Source organism: Balaenoptera musculus, chromosome 1 (assembly GCF_009873245.2).
Source record: "Balaenoptera musculus isolate JJ_BM4_2016_0621 chromosome 1, mBalMus1.pri.v3, whole genome shotgun sequence".
NCBI lineage: Eukaryota > Metazoa > Chordata > Mammalia > Artiodactyla > Balaenopteridae > Balaenoptera > Balaenoptera musculus.
This window is the reverse complement of record NC_045785.1, coordinates 25571734-25594359: the sequence shown is the minus strand read 5'-3', so window position 1 is coordinate 25594359 and position 22626 is coordinate 25571734. Positions and strand designations below refer to the sequence as shown.

The 22626-nt window shown below is 48.8% G+C and overlaps 2 protein-coding genes across 3 annotated transcripts in view; one reads left to right on the top strand and one right to left on the bottom strand.

Annotated features, from left to right (window-relative positions):
- Positions 1-2960: 2960 nt before the first annotated feature.
- On the top strand, positions 2961-5330 carry MARCKSL1 (MARCKS like 1). Its single transcript, XM_036836879.1, has 2 exons — positions 2961-3243; positions 4065-5330. Exons 1-2 carry the CDS (start codon positions 3157-3159, stop codon positions 4572-4574), a joined length of 597 nt encoding a protein of 198 aa, XP_036692774.1. The 5' UTR covers positions 2961-3156; the 3' UTR covers positions 4575-5330.
- A 193-nt stretch (positions 5331-5523) lies between these two features.
- HDAC1 (histone deacetylase 1) overlaps positions 5524-22626 on the bottom strand; it is a 42464-nt gene continuing 25361 nt past the window's right edge. The window contains exons 4-14 of one of the 2 annotated variants that reach the window (XM_036827987.1): positions 13438-13512; positions 11662-11800; positions 11060-11201; positions 9865-9957; positions 8555-8663; positions 8333-8473; positions 7640-7748; positions 7416-7546; positions 7007-7159; positions 6417-6465; positions 5524-6138 (exon numbers count right to left, since the gene is read on the bottom strand). In XM_036827987.1, the coding sequence (XP_036683882.1) occupies positions 6111-6138; positions 6417-6465; positions 7007-7159; positions 7416-7546; positions 7640-7748; positions 8333-8473; positions 8555-8663; positions 9865-9957; positions 11060-11201; positions 11662-11800; positions 13438-13512 (1169 nt within the window). In that variant the 3' untranslated portion in view covers positions 5524-6110. The remainder of the gene's footprint in view (positions 6139-6416; positions 6466-7006; positions 7160-7415; positions 7547-7639; positions 7749-8332; positions 8474-8554; positions 8664-9864; positions 9958-11059; positions 11202-11661; positions 11801-13437; positions 13513-22626) is intronic. The other variant, XM_036827997.1, reaches the window with a different exon arrangement.

The following is a 22626-nucleotide window of genomic DNA, read 5'->3' as shown; positions in this document are numbered from 1 at the left end:
CTCACCCCTCACCTCGCATCTAACCTGATCACCACCACAGGGCCCTCCTCAGAGGCCTCAAAGTGTCCCCACAGCCTTCTCGATGAGGCGGTGCTCTCTTCTGCCTTCCTTCAGCCCCACCCAGTGCTCTCCCAGGGTCCCATTCCCTTCTGTCCATGGGGACTAGGAGCATCTCAGGCCAGGACCAGCGTCTGAGCCTTCACTGGAGAACTGGGACAGATGGGGGATGTGCGAAACAGTCTAGACTCTGCAGCTTCCCCCATCCATCCTAGAGTCCCCCTGTCTTGCCCACTCCTCCTTCCCCTGCCACTCTGCCCTGGCAAAAGCTCACATCTCAAAGGTCCTGAGCATCACGACCTGCCTGGCTGAGGCACACACAGCCACTCACACAAACACCAAGTAGCCACTCTCTTATGCACATAACTCATAGTTACACACCCGATCACAGCCAGACACAGTCACCAACACAACTTCAAGGACGGACAGGCACATACCCAGAAAGACTCAGAAAGTCATCGAGAGTCACCAAGTCTCTCTCTCTCACCCTAAATACACATCGCCAAACAAAGATGCAGACTCACACAACTACAAAAGTACACACCTGGTCACACACACACACATACACAGAGTCACAAAGTCTCTCACACACAGACAGATACCGAGCAAGACACAGTCACACACAGAGAAAAACAGACGCACACAGTTGCACACAGGCCCCTGGAGATACAGAACAATGGGCGCATTGTCTGGGCGGGCAGCAGCTGGGGAAGAAGGAGCCGAGTGTGGATGGAGGAGGCCGTGGGGTCTGCTATACCACCCCCACTCACACCCGCAGCATCCTAAGCCTCTTCCCTCTTCCAGAAGCCGGATTCGGCTGGGACCTGGATTTGCTGAGGGATTCAGCTCCCAGGTGCCCCCTCCCCAGCCTCCTTCGATGTCTGGTGGGGGACGCTTGGGCTCCCCTGTGGACCAGCCTCCCTCTGGGGCTCTGGGGACTCGGGGTCCTTTAGCCCTGATGCTTCTCTGTCCTCCTGGAATCATCCCGGCGATTTGCCTCTCATCCCCAAGGGGCAGCGCCTGGAAATCGGGAGCTTAGCATCTGCTCCTAACCTCGGACTCCAACTCCTCCAGGACTCACACACCCTCCATCTGAGCCCTGCCAGCCAGTGCGGGCCGCGCCTGGCAGCATTGTGGGCTCCCTATTGTGGCCGAGACAGAGACGCGGGTCACAACGTCCATCCCTTAGTGGCGGTGGGTAGAGAAGTCACCGTCCTGTCAGTGAGTTGCAGTGGGGCATAGTGCCCCTTCCTCTCCCCAAAGCTAGCTCTTCTCGCCTCCCACGCTGACCAGGCAGCCCCAGATCTCAACAGAGACTCCTTCCAGGACTTTCCTTACAGCCCCCAGCCCCTTTTTGCAGGTCTCTCCAAACTCTTTCTTACCCTCAGCTACTGGTATCTGCTATGTGCCCTTGGACATGTCACTTTCCCTTTCTGAACCTCAGTGTCCTAGTTTGTAAAATGGGGGGTGCTAATGAAGCCGAGAGTATTCTGTAGTCTCAGAGTGGGGGTGGGGATGGAGGCTACAGGAATGAGTTGGTGTGTAGAAGCCACCTCAGCTCTCCCCGCCCCTCTGTTGTCAGATCTGTGGGAGTTCCTGATTTCTCAGGCCCTGGGGTGTCTCCACACCTCACAGCCTCAGGCCTCCCAGGAGGCCATACTTGTAGGAGGGAGGGGGCAAGGGAGGGACGTGCTGAGCTGTCCAGGACACAGCCTTGCTTTTGCAACACTTTGCTTCCTCCAGCCCCCATCCCCTTCCTCCTGGGGGCCGAGGACAGGCAGCCAGACACACAACCGGGGCCAGCCAGGACTCTGGGATTCCCCCTGGCCCGGACTAGGGGGAGTGGCAGGAGACTCCAGCTGGAGAGTCCCCAGCCTCCTCCACCCTGCCCCTGTCCCCGGGCTCCCCTACTCAGGTGGGGCTGATGGCTGGACTGGGCAGCTTGGGGGCTGTCCTGAAGGGGCCATCCAAGGCTCCTCCTCCTCAGGAACTGGAGTGTTTTAAGGTTTGTTGAGCGCCCCCCGCAACCCGCGGGCCTCCTCTGCCGGCTTCGGGGAACCCTGATGTAGGGGAGCAGATGTGAAGGGAGAGCACCGAAGTCAGACAGGTTATGTCCAGGTCTCTGAGCCTCAGGCTCCTCGGCTTTCAAATGGGGATGGAGATGCCCCTCAAGATCACGGCACCACCCCAGATGGGACTTTGTCATGGTCCAGGCTGAGAGCAGGAGGGACCAAAGGTGAGCTTATCTGTGGGGGCTTAAGTGTGACGGGCCACCAAGAGACTGAGAGGAGGGATGAGGGACAACCTCACCAGTCTGACCAGAGTGACCCTGCGGTGGGTCAGACCTCCCAAGCTGGCCGGGACAGGCAGGCACGTGGGCGGGACCTCGGACCGGTCTCCCGGCCTGAGGGGGCACAAAACCCAGCTAGGGCCCTGCGACTTCCATGACCACATTCTCTGGAGCATAACTCGGGACCAGCCGGCTGACGAGCCTGGGCATGTGAGCCCTTCGAAGAGTTCTAGGGGGAGACTGACAGGGGCTGCCAATGCGGGACCAAGGCGATGGGGGCCACTCCAGGAGCTGGGGCGTCCACCTGAGAGGTGAGCGGTGAGAGGAGGGGATGACTGCTCTGTCCTCTTTCCTCTAGGAGCCCCCCTCCACCCAGCTCGCCTCTGGGCTCGCCTCAGGGACCCGCCGCTCTCCTTCCCACCCTGGACCCCACCTGCCCCCGGGAGCCGTGTGGGTTGGGGGGACCAGACCGCCAGCGTCGCCCACCGCTCAAGTGGGGCCCACGACTTGAGCCCGCCTCCGCCCCTCGATTGGGCGCTCATTTAAATGTCCGGCTCCGCCCCGAGCTCCGGGCGCATATATATAGGCGGCTCGGCGGGCGGCGGGCGGCATTCTGGCGCGGAGCGGAGCGGCGGCGGGTGCAGCTAGCGGGTTGGGCGCGGAGCGGGGGTGCAGCTCGGTTTCCCCCCGACACCCCTCCCCCTCAGGCGCGAGCCCCACCCCTCCGGCGGCCAGGCCCACCCGACCGAACTATCCCCTGCGGCGCGAGCCCGGGGCGGCTCCGGGCGCCCCCCAGCAGAACCCCCACCATGGGCAGCCAGAGCTCCAAGGCTCCCCGGGGCGACGTGACCGCCGAGGAGGCAGCAGGCGCTTCCCCCGCTAAGGTCAACGGACAGGTGGGTGCGCTCGGCAAGGCCCGACTCGGCCCCCTCCTCTCGTACCTCGCCCCCTCTAGGGCCTCGGGCCGGGGCCGCGCGCTTTGTCCGGCCCGGGACACGCGGCGCCCCCTCCCCCGCCCGGTCCCTTTGTTCTCGGCGCCGCAGCCCCCGCGGGCGAAGCGAGGGGAGGGGCGGGGAGGGGGCGCCGGCCGGGCCCCGCCGCCTTCTTTGTTCGCGGCCCCGGCCCCCGGCGCTGCCCCCCGGCCGCCCGGAGTGCCGCGCGGGGAACAAAGGCGCTGCTGGGCCGCGCCAAGGGGGCGCCCGGGGGCCGCGGGGCGGGGGCCGGAGGGGAGGGCACTCCCCCCGCAGACTCGACCTCGATAGCCCACGGCTTTTTTTTAGGGAGGAGCCGCGAGGTGGGGAGAGCCTGAGGTGGGTGGGGGCCGTTTACACAAAGCAGGAGGCTGGGAAAATAGGCCGTCCAGGTGCGGGGAACAGCGCCCCGGGGCGGCTTCCCGCCCAATATCGGCTGCACGGCTCGCCCGCCAGCCCGGGATACGCGGCCGCGGGCGGCCCTGCGTGGAATAGAGAGCGCGCCCCCGGGGAAGTGGGTGGGGGCCCCGGGACCCCAGCGCCTCCTGCCGGCCGCGGCCCCTGCGCGCCTGTGCGGGGCAGGAGGGAGAGGTTTGACGGGATGCCGGCTGTGGGGTGAGGCTACAACCAGGCTCTGGGGGTGCGGCGGAATGAGTCGGGACCCCGTTGCGTGGAAGAGGTCAGAGGCGGGCTGGGGGAGGGGAGTAAGAGCCCCGGCCCTCATTGCTGTCTCCTCTGCCCTGCAGGAGAACGGCCACGTGAAAAGCAATGGAGACTTATCCCCCAAAGGTGAAGGGGAGTCGACCCCCGTGAACGGAACAGAGGAGGCAGCCGGGGCCACTGGCGATGCCATCGAGCCGGCACCCCCTAGCCAGGGCGCTGAGGCCAAGGGGGAGGTCCCCCCCAAGGAGACCCCCAAGAAGAAGAAGAAATTCTCTTTCAAGAAGCCTTTCAAATTGAGTGGCCTGTCCTTCAAGAGAAATCGGAAGGAGGGAGGGGGTGATTCGTCTGCCTCCTCACCCACAGAGGAAGAGCAGGAGCAGGGGGAGATCGGTGCCTGCAGCGAGGAAGGCACTGCCCTGGAAGGGAAGGCTGCCGCCACCCCTGAGAGCCAGGAGCCCCAGGCCAAAGGGGCAGAGGCTAGCGCTGCCTCCAAGGGAGGAGACACAGAAGAGGCAGGGCCCCAGGCCGCAGAGCCATCCACTCCCTCGGGGCCGGAGAGTGGCCCTACACCAGCGAGCGAGCAGAATGAGTAGCTGGGTGGGGGCAGGTGGGTGATCTCTAAGCTGCAAAAACTGTGCTGTCCTTGTGAGGTCACTGCCTGGACCTGGTGCCCTGGCTGCCTTCCTGTGCCCAGAAAGGAAGGGGCTGTTGCCCCCTAGCCACGTTCCCTCTCCTCTCCCTCCTGTGGATTCTCCCATCATCCATCTGGTCTTCCTCTTAAGGCCAGTCGAAGATGGTCCCTTGCAGTTTCCCAAGTTAGGTTAGTGATGTGAAATGCTCCTGCTCCTGTCCCTGCCTCCTTCCCTGTCCCCACCTGTCCAGAAGGCAATTGCTGGTTTTCTTCCCCAATTCTTTTCCAAGTAGGCTTTGTTTACTCCCCAGATCCCTGAGCCAGAGGTGGGGGTGCCTACTCCCACGCCCTGAGTGTCCACCTTCCCGTTGTTTGTAGTCTCCTGTGCTGGGCCTAGTGGTCCCTGGGCTGGGGAGGACACTGCCCCTGTCTAGGTTTTTCTAAATGTCTTACTCAAGTTCGAACCTCCAGCTTGTGAATCAACTGTGTCTCTTTTTTGACTTGGTAAGCAAGTATTAAGCTTTGGGGTGGGGGGGAGGTATGTAATGTGAAACAACTTCTTGTTGTCTTTTTTTTTTCCCCCTCCCATTGTTGTAAATAACTTTTAATGGCCAAACCCCAGATTTGTAATTTTTTTTTTTTTTCTAACTGCTAAAACCATTCTCTTCCACCTGGTTTTACTGTAACATTTGGAAAAGGAATAAATGTTGTCCCTTTAGTGGTGCTTTTTAATGAGTGGTCTTCTGGGGTAGGGTGAGAAGATTGGTCTACCTCAGACCTTGAGGGGGGATTGAGACAGGTAAGTTTGTGGGGTTCTTTTGTTTTTGAGGGGTTGCCCAGATCCTCATGGACACCAGAAGGGCAGAGAAGTGGAGTCGAAATGAACCCAGGGATATTACTAGGAGACAAGCTCAGGAGGGTGTAGAAATGTACCATTTTATTACAAAGATTCTCACAAAAACGAAAATAGTATCTCAAAAAGGAAACTAGACTACCAATCTCCATCTGCAGAATTGGGAGGACAGAGAGGGCAGGCAGTGTGAGTTTCTTGGCTCACTGGGGGCCAGTGGGAAGGTATGAGAACAGAATCAATCTAAAAATGGCTGATGACAAGAGCCTGAGAACAACAGGGAGTCCCTGAAGACCCAGCCACCCCTTCTAAAATGCTCAATAAGGGCACCTTTTCAAAGCTACTAAGCAGGCACTTCAAGATTTTGTCCTATGGCTGCTTTAAGTGTATCCCTTCCACCCAGGTCTGGCATCCGTTATGGTTCAAAATTAAGAGTTTGGGAGGGATGGGTGGCGAGGCAACTACTAGAAAAGCTCACCTAACACGTGTGCCCTGAGCTCAGGGCCCTGGTTCCTGTCTAGTCCCTGGGGATATTTATATTTAATATATTTTTATATAAATACACAGAGAAATAGAAAATATAAAATCTGAGGGGTTGTGGGATAAAGGTGGGCAACTTGGCAAGCAGCCAGAACTGGAGAGGTCTGTTCAGGCCAACTTGACCTCCTCCTTGACCCTGTGGAGAGAGCAGAGAGTGGCATGAGATAACCCACCCTAGAGGCTTTGAGGCAAAAGTGTGGGTACAATGACTTCCACAGGACCCCGGCTGCCCAGGTGACTGCTAAAGGCTGGGGCTTCCTAGCTCTGCCTAGAACTGCAGAGACAGACAGACTGGTCCCTGAAAGAGGCCTTTGTAAGCTGGACCAGCTGTCCCTGCGCCTTCCCTCTCAGCGTGGTGGGACAAAGGGGCTGGTGCTCCAATGCCAGGGAGATGACAGACAGCTCCTTCCTCACCCTTTGGCTTCTTGCTTCTCCTCCTTGGTTTTCTCCTCTTCTGTGGCTTCTAGAACATAAGAGTGCAGGGATGGCCAAGGGCAGCCCCTCTGGAAAGACCCATGGGATCTCCACTTACTCTGAAACCCCTTCCCCAACACTACAGCTCACTGGACATACAAAAGAGAGAAAAGCCCATTCCAGGCCCTCCCAGCCAGCCCTGCAGAGGACAAACAGGTTGGACCGGTTTCCCAGCCTGCTAGAGCCTGAACCCGGTGGGTGGAGGCAGCCCCCTGGGAAACTGGGGTGAAGCACTGAGAAAAGGGCTTGGGTGGTATGTGAGAGCCACGCTCCTGACCACGGGGAGCCCAGGCATGTCCCTGGCTCTGGAGCCTGGCAGGGCTCAATCAGCCAGTGAAGATGACGAATTGAGTTTCATTCTTTTGTGGGCCCTGCCACTTCTGGGAACCAGTGAAAGGCCCAAGTAGCTAAGGAAGAGCCCTAAGGAGCTGGCAGGGCCTGAGTCAGCTCCCTCCTCCCAGTGCCCTACATAAATTCCTCCTCCAGGGCCTGGGGCTCAAGATCCAAGTCCTGGCCCAACCCAAACCCACCTTTCTTCTCTTCTGGGTCTTTCTCTTTCTCATCTTCTGTTTTGACTCTCTTGGCTTTTTTGAAGTTGGAAGAGTTCTTGCGACCGCCTTCTCCCTCCTCGTCAGAGTCGGAGAACTCTTCCTCACAGGCAATTCGTTTGTCCGAGGAACAGACTGGGAGGTAATGGAAAATATGGGTGGGAGAGCAGATTCTTTATCTCAGGGTCTGCCCAGCGCTTTCTTGCATGTTCCCCCAAAAGACACCAAGGGAAGGGGACCTGGACTCTCTATAAATTATCCCTACAGGCACAGGTACTTGGGTTTCTCAACAGGTGGGCAGCTTGGGGAGAATGTGGAGCCAGGAACAGTGGAGGGAAGTCAGAACTGCCTGCAGAGTGGGAAGGTAGAGGCCCCTGGGTCTGGGTCTTACTTGAAATGCGCTTGTCAGGGTCTTCTTCATCCTCATCGCCACTCTCCTCTGGAATGGCATCCTCAGGAATGGCCTGCATTTGGACCCCAGGTGCGTGGGGCAGCATTCTCAGGTTCTCAAACAGTCGCTGTCTATGGCCAATGGTAGAGAGGTGGCTGGGCTCTGGTCAGGGACCAACCAGAGCCTGGAATGTTCAATTGGGGTGTGGGGGAGGATATACTCACTTGATCTTTTCCAGGTACTCATTAGTGTTCTGGTTAGTCATATTGGAAGGACTGATGTGAAGTTTGAAATCTGGTCCAAAGTATTCGAAGTAGTCGTTGTATGGAAGCTCTAATTGGGGCGGAAGGTGAGAGAGTTAAGAGACCTGGCCACCATGGGACCCTGAGAAAAGCATTTGTAGGTTTATGTGGACCTGTGAGCCCAGCTATCAAACAGAGGAGCATGCCTCCAAGATAGGGTGAGGCTTGGGTACCTATAGGATTTCAATTTTTTTTAAAGCCATTCTCCAGTGTCCACACCAGTGGTGTGTTTGTGTGCATGCGCACGTGCGCGTGTGTGTGTGTGTGTGTGTGTGTGTATGGAGCAGGCTGAAGCCCCTGGTTTAGAAAAATTTAGGCAATATTCATTGCGAGCACTCCCTCACTTACTACCCCAGTTACCCTACAGAGTATGAATTCCAAAGCTATAGATAAGCACTGATACTTTTGTCCAGACTAGCAGCTGAGGGACAGGGGACAGGGTCAACTAAAGGACTCAGAAAAAACTGACAGCTATGGTCTGAAAACCACAAGAGGACAGCAGGAGAATCACAGTCTGAAGAGGAGAGGTTGTAGAGCCAATGGGAAAGGGGCTGTGAACTCAAGGACACGTGAGCTCCCGCGCTGCCCAGCCCAATCTGGCCCTGCAGCTATTACCATTAGGGATCTCCGTGTCCAGGGCCACAGCTGTTTCGTATGTCCAGCACCGGGCGACATTACGAATGGTGTAGCCACCTCCTCCCAGCATCAGCATAGGCAGGTTGAAGCTCTTCACAAATTCCACACACTTGGCGTGCCCTTTGGTGGGAGAAGGTGTGCCAAGTTACAGGAGCACCCAGCAGGACCCTGCCCCCGGGTCTCTATGCTACCTGGTCTCACCTTTGATGGTCAAATTGAAGCAACCTAACCGATCGCCAGACAAGGAGTCAGAGCCACACTGTAAGACGACTGCACTGGGCTGGAACATCTCCATTACTTTGGACATGACCTGAAAGGACACAACCTGGTCACTACCAACCTCAAGAAAAGCTATTTGAGGTTCAGGCTGAAAAGTGTAGGTGCAGCACTTTCTTCGGTTCCTTATCACTCACTCCTACCTTTCCACTCTCCCTCAGGCTGAGCGGTAGAGAAAAGGGAGTACCAGCCTGGGCTTCTCATTTCCCCAATTTGTTCAGTTTTCCAATTTGAGAGGATCTCCAAGAGCCTTCTAGCTCTAATAAGGACCCTAAAACAGCCTCCTTATCAATTCCCTAGATCTTTCCCTTCTTTTGCTGCTCCAAGAAGCCCTTCTGACCCTTAGCTGCATCTGCTCTATGCATTTGGTCCTACAGACTTTGAGCCTTATACTGTGAGGAGGCGCTTCACTTTTGTTTATCTCATTCTCACAACTAGATTCTAATGTAACTGAGGACAGAGACCATAACTTAGGCTTTTCTGTTGCCCTTACTACAAGGTACATAGTAGGCACCTGGTGTTTGCTAAACGACTACCTAACCTAACCTAACTAGGTTACTACTCTAGTAATGGTTCCTTATTGCTTACAGGTGAACATTTAACTCCTCAGCATGGCATTCAAGGCTCCCTTTGAAATACTGACCCCGACAAACATTTCCTACCACATCCTTCAACATTCCTCCCCCACATCATACTGGCCTACATACTACGTATTGGCACCTCTATGCTTCTGCTGGTGCTGTTCCCTCTGCTGAATGCCAACCCTCCCCTCCAGCCCCCGCCTCCTTCACATGGGTAACTCCTCATTTCTCAAAGTCCAGCTCAAATGTCACCACCTCTGTGAAATCATCTCTGACTACCCTTTCCCCAGCCCAGGCAGCAGTTTCTCTCTCGCTCCTCTGTTCATCCCTCAAAAACAGCACTGACCACATGCTGTTGGGGACGTGCTTGCCTCCCACACCACAGACTGTGAGGTCTTCAAGGGCATGGATCATGTCTTAGCTATTCTTGTATCCAGCAGAAGGCCTGACCCACAGAAGGCATCAGTAAATATCTGGATGAATTTTGTTCCCCTAACTGGCCATACAGCATGCAATCCAGGGTTCAAACACATCTCATTTCCAGCCAGCCTCTCAGTGGGGAGAATTCCCGAAGTACACTGGAGGTGCTTTGCTACCCCTCCCTTAGATCAATCCTGCTTATAGCCCAGTGGTGGATAAGCCTAAGCCACTTACCGGCTTGAAAATGGCCTCATAGGACTCGTCATCAATCCCATCTCGGAGCGGGTAGTTAACAGCATAATACTTGCCTTTGCCAGCCCCAATATCCTAATCAAGAAGCACATTAAAGTAAAACTGAAACATGATGAAGCTAGGAGGAAGTTCAAGGATGAGGGCTGGAAGGCTAAGGAAAGAAGCAGTGGTTCTAAGAGAGATAAGCTGGGCCCATGAGGTGGGCCAGGGACAGAGCAGGTTAGCACCATTTCCCTCACTAGTGGAACAAGTCTCACTCACGTCTCTGGACACACCACTGAGTCTGCACCCAGGCTGAGAATCATTTATGGGACCAGAGACTGAATATCCTACCACACAGCATGAGACCTCTCCCTCTGGACTGGGTTAAAGGTGGCTGGGGGCTGGACCATAGAAATAACACCCACCCCACAACAACCCTTTCCTTTCCAGAGCGCTTTACTGCTCACTCCTCTACCCACCACTCTCCTCTCTAGGGAGGTGTGGAAGGAAAGCAAAAATGGAAGAAGAATTCTTCAAAATTGTAAAGGCTCAGTTATTATAATGCTTGCCATAGCAAACAACTGAATTAGTGCCACTTTTTCACCCAAGGCCACTGGCATGGCAAAATGGCTGGTTTCATTGTATTCATGCTCTCACAAGCAGAACAGTTTAATGAATCAGCTTCCAGGGATTCTTATCCTGAGGTCCATGGATGGGCTTCAGTAGGAGGAGGTGTCTATTAACTATTTGATATCAAATGTAAAATTTCATGTACTTATGGGGAGAGAGTACGTAGCTTTCAGTCAGATGGTCAAAGGGGAGGGTAACCTAAAAATATTAAGGACCCTTGAGATGGTCCATAAAGGTCCCAATTCCTAGCCCATGAGAGAGAACCTGATGTTTCTAGCCTAAAATTCAAGCTGTCTGGGACAGGTGAATAGTGTAATGCAACTCAGCTGTGGCCAGGAGGGAAGTGCAATAGTCAGGAGACCCCCACCCCTTCCAACCCTTTATGTACCATCATTCCCTTCCTCCAGAATAAGAGAGGGAAAGAGACCATGGCAGGTGTCCCAGGCTGGGGTGTGGTATTCTGAATGGCAGAAGACGCAGGAAGTGGTTTTTGGTGACATGAGATAGGAGAGTTAAGAGCTGGCAGCTGAGGGTGAGCTGGTTGGCCCCTGAAGGGAGTTCTCACCCGTAGGTCCCCAGTTCCTGGGAAGTACTCTCCATATTTATGAAAGGACACAGTCATGACTCGGTCTGTGGTATAGAAGGCCTCTTCCACGCCATCGCCGTGGTGAATATCAATGTCAATATACAGCACCCTCTGGTGATACCTAGGATCAGAAGGGGGTCAGGGGGTTCTGGGGGCTCTTTGGGAGTGGGACGCGCCAAGGGCGCCAGGTCCCAGCTTACCGGGCTGGCTGCCTCCCTCAGGTATCTCTAAGCACCAGAGACGTGGAAACTGGCTGAAGGAAGGTGGAAGAGCGGCAGGGTGTCTCCAGAGGCCTGACCAAGCCGATCAAGTCCGATCTTCCTACTCTACAGCCAGGGTCAACTCCAGCCACACAGGGACACTCTGGAGGCAGGATCTGAGCAGCGCCTGCCCCTGATCTTGCCGTGGGCTCAGATCAAATCAAGACCCCGTCAAGGAGAAGATGGCCAGAGACACTCACCGAACACATCCTAGCCAGCACACTGCTAGGAAAAGCAAACTAGGGAGGCAAGCCCGGGGGAGAGGGAAATGGGAACCTGGCCTAAGGTGCTCCTCCAAGAGACAAGGCCAGGAAGGCATACTTTAGCAGTTCCAGGATGGCCAAGACGATATCATTGACGTAACAGAAGCCAGATGCCTCGGACTTCTTTGCATGGTGTAGGCCCCCAGCCCAATTCACAGCGATGTCCGTCTGCTGCTTATTAAGTTTCACGGCACTTGCTGGACGTGGGAAGAAAGAACACAAGCCTGTTATCAAGCCACTCTCTCCCTTTCCCCCAAGAAGCCAAGGGAACCCAGTGAGAGGTAGGACCTGCCTATTCAACAGCTGTATTGTACAATTCACAAGCCAGTCCTCTCCCCCTACCCTATTCCAACAGGAATAAACATGATATTGGCTACTCTAAAAAAACTGTTTTCTGAACTGAAGGTGGTAACTCACTAGTAGGCCTTAAAATTGGTTTAGTGGGTTATGATTAGTATATATATTTTTAAATGAGACAGACTAGAATAAAAATATCGGAATAACAGTAAAGGTAACCACTGTTTGGTGAAACTGGCTTCAGAGTGAGAGAGGGTGTTGTGCACGTGCATGCATAACCTGGATTGCAAGTGTAAATACTTCTAAATGTGGTTCATGGTCAAAATATTTTGAAGATATCAAATGTAGTAGAGGCTTAAAGTACAAATAGGTCCAAGAAGAAGTGAGAGAGAAATACACACTATGTGTGCAAGTGCCTTTGTGGCAATATAACTTTAACAGCAATAAAAACATAGAGGGAATTCCCTGGCGGTTCAGTGGTTAGGACTCCACGCTTCCACTGCTGGGGGCCGGGGTTCAATCCCTGGTCGGGGAACTAAGATCCCCCAAGCCGCATGGAGTGGCCAAAAATAAATAAATTTAAAAATTAAATAAATAAAAAGATTTACTGAGTAAAAAATGTAGGCACAAAACTATACATATATATGACACGTTTTTTGTAAAATATAGATGTATATATGTTATGTCCAAATATATGCACACAGAAAAAAGCATGGATGTACAAACACCAAAATGGTAACGATGGTTATCTGTTGACAGTGTGATTGTAGTCAATTTTTTTCCCTGTGCACTTCTCTGTTTTCTGAGATTATATTAGGAGGTGGTAGCGAGGGGGGAGAAGAAAAAACAATGATCATAGAAAAATAAACACTTGTTAAGAAAGGGTAGAGTGGGACTTCCCTGGTGGTCCAGTGGGTAAGACTCCGCTCTCCCAATGCAGGGGGCCCAGGTTCGATCACCTGTTGGGGAACTAGATCTCGCATGCACGTCGTAACTAAAGATCCCACACGCTGCAACTAAGACCCAGTGCAGCCAAAATTAATTAATTAATTTAAAAAAAAAACAAAAAAACTTCCTATATTTTAAAAGAAAAAAAAGAAAGCGTAGAGTGATCCTGGAGGTAATCTAGACATTACTAATGGAAGTGGGAGATGTGTGGGGAGTATTTCTGACCTCTAAAGGTAATTACCATGCTCTTTTGTAAGACACAGATGATGACACTTCCCATTTTTATAGCACTGTACAGTTCACAAGTTACTTTTATGTACAGCATCTCAACAAGCCCATGAGGTCTGCAGAGAGTTCCTGTATATAGGATGTCTTGGTAGGAGAGGACAGCCAAGGACACCTGTCTGTACCATGTCAGATTGAACCTGGGCTGGGACTAAACCAGAAGGACATTTCCAAGACCTAAGGTAAAAACTCACAGGACCATTTTACATGGTCACAGGTCAGCCTCACTGGGACAGTGGCCTAAAAGACAGACCTCACTAGTACAACCCAGCACAGCCTTTAAGGAGGGATGTATATTCCTTACCCACAGAGCCACCAGTAGATAGCTGACAGAACTCAAAGAGGCCATCAAATACCGGACAGTCCTCACCAACGTTAACTTGAAAAAACATAGGAAAAGATTAGTTTCCACAATTTCCTTTAGTTTTTGTTTACATATTTATGAGCTGATGGAAAAAAATGCAGAATTTGGATTCAGAAGGCTTGGGTTCTTGTCCAGGCTCTACTACTTACTGGCTGTGTGACTGGGTCCAGTCATTTAACTTTCTTGAGCTTTGGTTCATTATCTGTAACTAGCAATAATGACATCCACCTTACCCAATTGTTGAGAAGATTGATAGAAATCTTATATGGGGAAGCATTTAGCAAGTAAGTACTTGGAAAATGTTGGTTCATTCCTGAGGGAGAAAAATATGGGCTCTTATTCCAGCCTGGGTTTGTTCCTGGACCTCACTCCAGCTGGCCAACAAGGAAGTGAAGAACAGAGACCTATACTGTCATCCACTGGATGCTTAACAACGTGCCGGACACTATGCTCAGTGCTTTAAGTACCTGGTGTCGTTTATCCTCACACACCTGAGGTAGGATTTGGTCCTATTTTATAAATGGGGAAACAGGCTCAAAGAGGTCAACTGTCAGTAAATGGCAGGCGGTATTCAAGGATTGGTCTGCCTGTCCTAAAAGCCTACGAAAATATACTCTGGCCTCTTCCCCAGTAATTTCACATACACAGTCTCATTTGATCCTCCTAACAACCCCATAAAAGCTGGATGAGACAAATATCAACCCCACTGCGCAGAGGAACAAACGGATGTGGAGAAGTTAAGTGACTCGCCCAAGGTTATATAACCAGGCAGTGGTAGAACCAGAGTCCAGGTGTCTTGACTCCCACAGTCCAGTGCTCTTTCTACTATACCAAGTGACAACTGGAGGAAAGTTATTTCAGGCCTAAGGGGTAAAAGTACAAACTAACACATAATGTGGAAACACATGCGAACAATAATGCAAATAAAATGAAAAAGACAGGAAGGGAAGCACACCTGAAGGCTGTAGACTCAGAGCTACAGAGGAACCTTATGGCTCCAAGTCTGCTCTCACAGAAAAGGAAACTGCTGAGACATCAATGATACACAGAAGTTAGAGGCAGGGGTGGGGCTAAATCCTTGTTCTCTTGTCCCAGCCTTCCCATTGCATGCACTATTATCAACAGGGGTTCCCAAAGTAGAGCAAGGAGGAGGAGCCCTAGGATGAGGAGGGTAGGAGAGCCCAGCTTAGACTGTGGTGACCTCTTGAGACACAGCTGAAGCTCAAGGTTTGCAATAACCACAAGAGTTACCACCTCTGGCACTGCCCTAAACTTGGAGGGTGCTCTGATCTGGTGCCCTGCCAAGCACAGTGCTCCGAGGAAGGGTGGCGTGCGTATGGGGGTAAGCAGTAGGTGGTTCTCTCCCCCACTTCCCAGGTAAACACTGGGAGGCTGTGTCAATAAGAACTTTGGTCCCTGAAGCCAGGCTATTTATTTATCCATCGGCAATTGATTTCCCTCTCTGGCTGCTTCCTCCTTCAGTGGGTTTGGGCTGTCTGGGTTTCCAAGCTTTGCTTATACTCCTATTTGAGATGTGGAGCTCCCATGACAAGAAATTGGTATTTTAGAAATGAGAAAAAATATATTCCTTCAGGCCCCAAACCAACATGTGGCTCAAATGGCCAGTCCATTATTCCCAGCTCAAGGGAGCTGTGTGATTACAGATGGAAAAGGCGTAAAATGGGAGAGCAGACCCTCACTTGGGACTAATCTGTGAGACTAGGGAGGACTTTTCTATGGGTTTTCCCTCTTCCCACTATAAATACTTCTCTCATTCTTAGGCTGGCTTTAGACTGACGGGGAGCAATACTGGGTGAGAGATGGGGAGGCAGACGTAGGTCAAGAAGGCACTAAAAAGCATACTGCAGAAAGAGACACATGGGATTAAACATTGACTTCAGGATAGTGCTTACACCTTGGTGGTGGTGGGAATGGGGTGGAGAGGGGAGTAGAAGAGAAAGGGCATGTGATCAAAAAGAGGTGCCCGGGGGGCTTCAACTGTACTGGCAATGTTTTCTTTCTTAGGCTGGTTGTAGGGACATGGGTGATCATTGCATTATTTTTTATATTTTGTGTGTGTGTGTCTGAAATATTTTATGTGCAACATATTTTAAAATAGTCCAGAATCAGGAAACCAGAGTTCCATTCTCCATTCTACCACTATCTTGCTGTGTGACCCTAGGAAAGTTATTTCACCTCCCTGGGTTTCAGTTTATACATCTACAAAATGGACAAGAATGCCTCCAAATTTTACCAGCACAAGTCCCTTTTATCATGTTTCTACCATAAGCCTCATGTTTTGATAGACTATCTGCCAAAAATAAAAATTGCATTTATTTATGTTCCCATTTTTAATTATTAAAAATTATGTCAGAACTTCTGATTAAGATTCTCAAATTCTCAAAGTGACCACAAAGCATTTAAATTACATTCTAGCCAAGAGCAAGGAAACCTGACTTATTTGGTCTTATTACAGGTATTAACTTCCTAGGTTAGGTGTTGGTAAATACTGAAAAAAGAGCTCAGCTCTTCATCCCTGTTATTGTCCCTGTAGACACCCCTGGTTATAAAGCACTGCACTAGTGACATCTCTCTGAATCAAGTCAGTAAGGTGTCTCGAAGTCCTTAGAGAGCCTCATCCTTTTTTTTTTTTTTTTAATTTTTGAATTTTATTCTATTTTTTAAAATATTTTCTTTTTCTTTTTTTTTTAAATTATTTTGTGTCCCTCATGACTTTTAAAGAGGGCTCTTTTTTTTAAAAATTTATTTTATTTATTTATTTTTGGCTGTGTTGGGTCTTCGTTGCTATGTGCAGGCTTTCTCCAGTTGTGGTGAGTGGGGGCTACTCTTCGTTGTGGTGTGCAGGCCTCTCATTGCGGTGGCCTCTCCTGCTGTGGAGCACAGGCTCTAGGCACGCGGGCTCAGTAGTTGCGGCACGTGGGCTTCAGTAGTTGTGGCTCGTGGGCTCTAGAGTGCAGGCTCAGCAGTTGTGGCACACAGGCTTAGTTGCTCCTCGGCATGTGGGATCCTGCAAGACCAGGGCTCGAACCTGTATCCCCTGCCTTGGCAGGCAGATTCTCAACCACTGCACCACCAGGGAAGCCCTATTCTATTTTTTTATACAGCAGGTTCTTATCAGTTATCTATTTTATACATATTAGTGTATATATATCAATCCCAATCTCCCAATTCATCCCACCACCACCACTCCCCCGTGCCACTTTCCCCCTTGGTGTCCATACGTTTGTTCTCTACATCTGTGTCTCTATTTCTGCCCTGCAAACCGGTTCATCTGTACCATTTTTCTAGGTTCCACATATATGCGTTAATGTACGATATTTGTTTTTCTCTTTTGGACTAACTTCACTCTGTATGACAGTCTCTAGATCCATCCACGTCTCTACAAATGACCCAATTTCGTTCCTTTTTATGGCTGAGTAATATTCCATTGTATATATGTACCACATCTTCTTTATCCATTCGTCTGTTGATGGGCATTTAGGTTGCTTCCATGACCTGGCTACTGCAAATAGTGCTGCAATGAACATTGGGGTGCATGTGTCTTTTTGAGTTATGGTTTTCTCTGGGTATATGCCCGGTAGTGGGATTGCTGGACCATCTGGTAATTCTATTTTTAGTTTGTTAAGGAACCTCCATACTGGTCTCCATAGTGGCTGTATCAAGTTACATTCCCACCAACAGTGCAAGAGGGTTCCCTTTTCTCCACACCCTCTCCAGCATTTGTTGTTTGTAGATTTTCTAATGATGCCCATTCTAACTGGTGTGAGGTGGATACCTGATTGTAGTTTTGGTTTGCATTTCTCTAATAATTAGTGATGTTGAGCAGCTTGTCATGTGCTTCTTCTCTCTTCTTTGGGGAAATGTCTATTTAGGTCTTCTGCCCATTTTTTGATTGAGTTGTTTGTTTTTTTAATATTGAGCTGCATGAGCTGTTTATATATTTTGGAGATTAATCCTTTGTCCGTTGATCTGTTTGCAAATATTTTCTCCCATTCTGAGAGTTGTCTTTTCGTCTTGTTCATAGTTTCCTTTGCTGTGCAAAAGCTTTTAAGTTTCATTAGGTCCCATTTGTTTATTTTTGTTTTTATTTCCATTTCTCTAGGAGGTGGGTCAAAAAAGATCTCACTGTGATTTATGTCAAAGAGTGTTCTTCCTATGTTTTCCTCTAAGAGTTTTATAGTGTCCAGTCTTACATTTAGGTCTCTAATCCATTTTGAGTTTATTTTTGTGTATGGTGTTAGGGAGTGTTCTAGTTTCATTCTTTTACATGTAGCTGTCCAGTTTTCCCAGCACCACTTATTGAAGAGACTCTCTTTTCTCCATTGTATATCCTTGCCTCCTCTGTTATAGATTAGTTGACCATAGGTGCGTGGGTTTATCTCTGGGCTTTCTATCCTGTTCCATTGATCTATATTTCTGTTCTTGTGCCAGTACCATATTGTCTTGATTACTGTAGCTTTGCAGTATAGTCTGAAGTCAGGGAGTCTGATTCCTCCAGCTCCGTTTTTTTCCCTCAAGACTGCTTTGGCTATTCGGGGTCTTTTGTGGCTCCATACAAATTTTAAGATTTTACGTTCTAGTTCTGTAAAAAATGCCACTGGTAATATGATAGGGATTGCACTGAATCTGTGGGTTGCTTTGGATAGTATAGTCATCTTCACAATATTGATTCTTCCAATCCAAGAACATGGTATGGTATATCTCTCCATCTGTTTGTGTCATCTTTGATTTCTTTCATCAGTGTCTTATAGTTTTCTGCGTACAGGTCTTTTGTCTCCCTAGGTAGGTTTATTCCTAGGTATTTTATTCTTTTTGTTGCAGTAGTAAATGGGAGTGGTTCCTTAATTTCTCTTTCAGATTTTTCATCATTAGTGTATAGGAATGCAAGAGATTTCTGTGCATTAATTTTGTATCCTGCAACTTTGCCAAATTCATTGATTAGCTCTAGTAGTTTTCTGGTGGCATGTTTAGGATTCTCTATGTATAGTATCATGTCATCTGCAAACAGTGACAGTTTTACTTCTTCTTTTCCAATTTGTATTTCTTTTATTTCTATTTCTTATCTGATTGCCGTGGCTAGGACTTCCAAAACTATGTTGAATAATAGTGGCAAGAGTGGACATCCTTGTCCTTTTCCTGATCTTAGAGGAAATGCTTTCAGTTTTTCACTATTGAGAATGATGTTTGCTGTGGGTTTGTCATATATGGCCTTTATTATGTTGAGATAGGTTCCCTCTATGCCCACTTTCTGGAGAGTTTTTATCATAAATGGGTGTTGAAATTTGTCAAAAGCTTTTTCTGCATGTACTGAGGTGATCATATGGTTTTTCTTCTTCAGTTTGTTAATATGGTGTATCACATTAATTGATTTGCATATATTGAAGAACCCTTGCATCCCTGGGATAAATCCCACATGATCGTGGTGTACGATCCTTTTCATGTGTTGTTGGATTCTGTTTGCTAGTATTTTGTTGAGGATTTTGCATCTATATTCATCAGTGATATTGGCCTGTAGTTTTCTTTTTTTGTGACATCTTTATCTGGTTTTGTTATCAGGGTAATGGTGGCCTCATAGAATGAGTTTGAGAGTGTTCCTTCCTCTGCAATTTTTTGGAAGAGTTTGAGAAGGATGGGTGTTAGCTCTTTGCTAAATGTTTGACAGAATTCACCTGTGAAGCCATCTGGTCGTGGACTTTTGTTTGTTGGAAGATATACATTTTTTTTAATATGTGGTTCTTTTGTGTATTTTTTTCTCATTTATTTTTGGCTGCGTTGGATGTTCATTGCTGCACGCAGGCTTTCTCTAGTTGCAGCGAGCAGGGGCTGTTCTTTGTTGCGGAGCATGGGCTCTAGGCGCATGGGCTTCAGCAGTTGTGGCGCACGGGCTTCACTGCTCCACGCCATGTGGGATCTTCCCAGACCAGGGGTTGAACCTGTGTCCCTGCATTGGCAGGCAGATTCTTAACCACTGTGCCACCAGGGAAGCCCCTGTTGGAAGATTTTTAATCACAGTTTCAATTTTATTACTTGTGATTGGTCTGTTCATATTTTCTATTTCTTCCTGGTTCAGTCTTGGAAGTTTATACCTTTCTAAGAATTTGTCCATTTCTTCCAGGTTGTCCATTTTATTGGCACTGAGCTGCTTGTAGTAGTCTCTTATGATGCTTTGTATTTCTGCAGTGTCTGTTGTAACTTCTCCTTTTCCATTTCTAATTTTATTGATTTGAGTCTTCTCCCTCTTTTTCTTGATGTGTCTGGCTAAAGGTTTATCAAGACAGCCTCATCTTTTTTTTTTTTTTAACATCTTTATGGGAGTGTAATTGCTTTACAATGTTGTGTTAGTTTCTGCTTTATAACAAAGTGAATGAGCTATACATATACATGTATCCCCATATCTCCTCCCTCTCGCGTCGCCCTCCCATCCTCCGTATCCCACCCCTCTAGGTGGTCACAAAGCACCGAGCTGATCTCCCTGTGCTATGCGGCTGCTTCACACTAGCTATCTATTTTACATTTGGTAGTGTATATATGTCAATGCCACTCTCTCACTTCATCCCAGCATACCCTTCCCCCTCCCCGTGTCCTCAAGTCCATTCTCTATGTCTGCTTCTTTATTCCTGTCCTGCCCCTAGTTTCTTCAGAACCATTTTTTTTTTTTTTAGATTCCATATATATGTGTTAGCATACGGTATTTGTTTTTCTCTTTCTAACTTACTTCACTCTGTATGACAGACTCTAGGTCCACCCACCTCACTACAAATAACTCAATTTCGTTTCTTTTTATGGCTGAGTAATATTCCATTGTTTATATGTGCCACATCTTCTTTGTCGATGGACACTTAGGTTGCTTCCATGTCCTGGCTATTGTAGATAGAGCTGCAATGAACATTGTGGTACATGACTCTTTTTGAATTATGGTTTTCTCAGGGTATATGCCCAGTAGTGGGATTGCTGGGTCGTATGGTAGTTCTATTTTTAGTTTTTTAAGGAACCTCCATACTGTTCTCCATAGTGGCTGTATCAATTTACATTCCCACCAACAGTGCAAGAGGGTTCCCTTTTCTCCATACCCTCTCCAGCATTTATTGTTTGTAGATTTTTTGATGGTGGCCATTCTGACTGGTGTGAGGTGATACCTCATTGTAGTTTTGATTTGCATTTCTCTAATGATTAGTGATGTTGAGCATCCGTTCATGTGTTTGTTGGCAATCTGTATATCTTCTTTGGAGAAATGTCTATTTAGGTCTTCTGCCCATTTTTGGACTGGGTTGTTTGTTTTTTTGATACTGAGCTGCATGAGCTGCTTGTAAATTTTGGAGATTAATCCTTTGTCAGTTGCTTCATTTGTAAATATTTCCTCCCATTCTGAGGGTTGTCTTTTTGTCTTATGTTTTCCTTTGCTGTGCAAAAGCTTTTAAGTTTCATTAGGTCCCATTTGTTTATTTTTGTTTTTATTTCCATTTCTCTAGGAGGTGGGTCAAAAAGGATCCTCCTGTGATTTATGTCATAGAGTGTTCTGCCTATGTTTTCTTCTAAGAGTTTTATAGTGTCTGGCCTTACATTTAGGTCTTTAATCCATTTTGAGTTTATTTTTGGGTATGGTTCTAATTTGATTCTTTTACATGTAGCTGTCCAGTTTTCCCAGCACCACTTAATGAAGAGGCTGTCTTTTCTCCATTGTATATTCTTACCTCCTTTATCAAAAATAAGGTGACCATATGTGTGTAGGTTAATCTCTGGGCTTTCTATCCTTTTCCATTGATCTATATTTCTGTTTTTGTGCCAGTACCATACTGTCTTGATTACTGTAGCTTTGTAGTATAGTCTGAGGTCCAGGAGCCTGATTTCTCCAGCTCCGTTTTTCTTTCTCAAGATTGCTTTGGCTACTCAGGGTCTTTTGTGTTTCCGTACAAATTGTGCGATTTTTTGTTCTAGTTCTGTGAAAAATGCCATTGGTAGTTTGATAGGGATTGCACTGAATCTGTAGAGAGCCTCATCCTTTTTACCCCCACCTTCAATGACAAAAAATCTCAGACCTCATTTTTCAATGCACAACTTTAGAATGCTGGTTTCAGGAAAACTGGAGCAAACTGGGAGCCAGAACCAAACCTGCGCACTCCTGAGGGCCTAATATGTTGTCTGCCTTGAAAGATTTGAAAATAAAAGCAATAAGCTATAACAGCAAAAGCTACTATTCACCGAAAGTCAGTGCTTTAAATACATTATCTTGGGCTTCCCTGGTGGCGCGGTGGTTAAGAATCCGCCTGCCAATGCAGAGGACACAGGTTCGAGCCCTGGTCCAGGAAGATCCCACATGCCACGGAGCAACTAAGCCCATGCACCACAACTACTGAGCCTGCGCTCTAGAGCCCGTGAGCCACAACTACTAAGCCCGCGTGCCACAACTACTGAAGCCCATACTCCTAGAGCCCGTGCTCGGCAATAAGAGAAGCCACCGCCACGAGAAGCCTGCACACCACAACGAAGAGTAGCCCCCACTCGCCACAACTAGAGAAAGCCCTCATGCAGCAACAAAGACCAAACACAGCCAAAAATAAATAAATAAATACATTATCTTACTCATCCCCCCAAACTCCATTATGAAATAGGCACTACTGTCTTCCTTTTAAAGAAGGTAAAACAAGGCTCAGAAAGGCTAGGGGACTTACTCAAGAACACAGAGCTAAGTAGCAGAGCTATGGGATTCAAACCAAGACATCAAAGCTCATTCTCTTGCTTTAATACCAAGCTGCTTCTCTAATGAGAGCCCTCTCTACTGAGAGTGGAGCCTGATCGCTAGCCTAAATAAGTTATGGAACGGCCCTAAAGCCATCTAAAGCAAAGGAATGAATCTGTCTCACCTTGGAAGGAAATAAGACCCTGTCAATTCAGACAGTAAATACCTCACTTAGATGGGGTAGCAGCTCCTGGAGTTGTGGGTGGCAAAGAAGCTTAATGCTTCAGAAAAGGTCTCTGTGGTTCTCTAATCATTACCAGTGCACAATTATTGTAACAAATAAATTTCTGCCTTGGGAATCAGACTACCTTGTGGCCAGTAGCAACAAAAAAGTGCCACAGATTTCTTGGTATTTCAAAATAAGTTGTCAC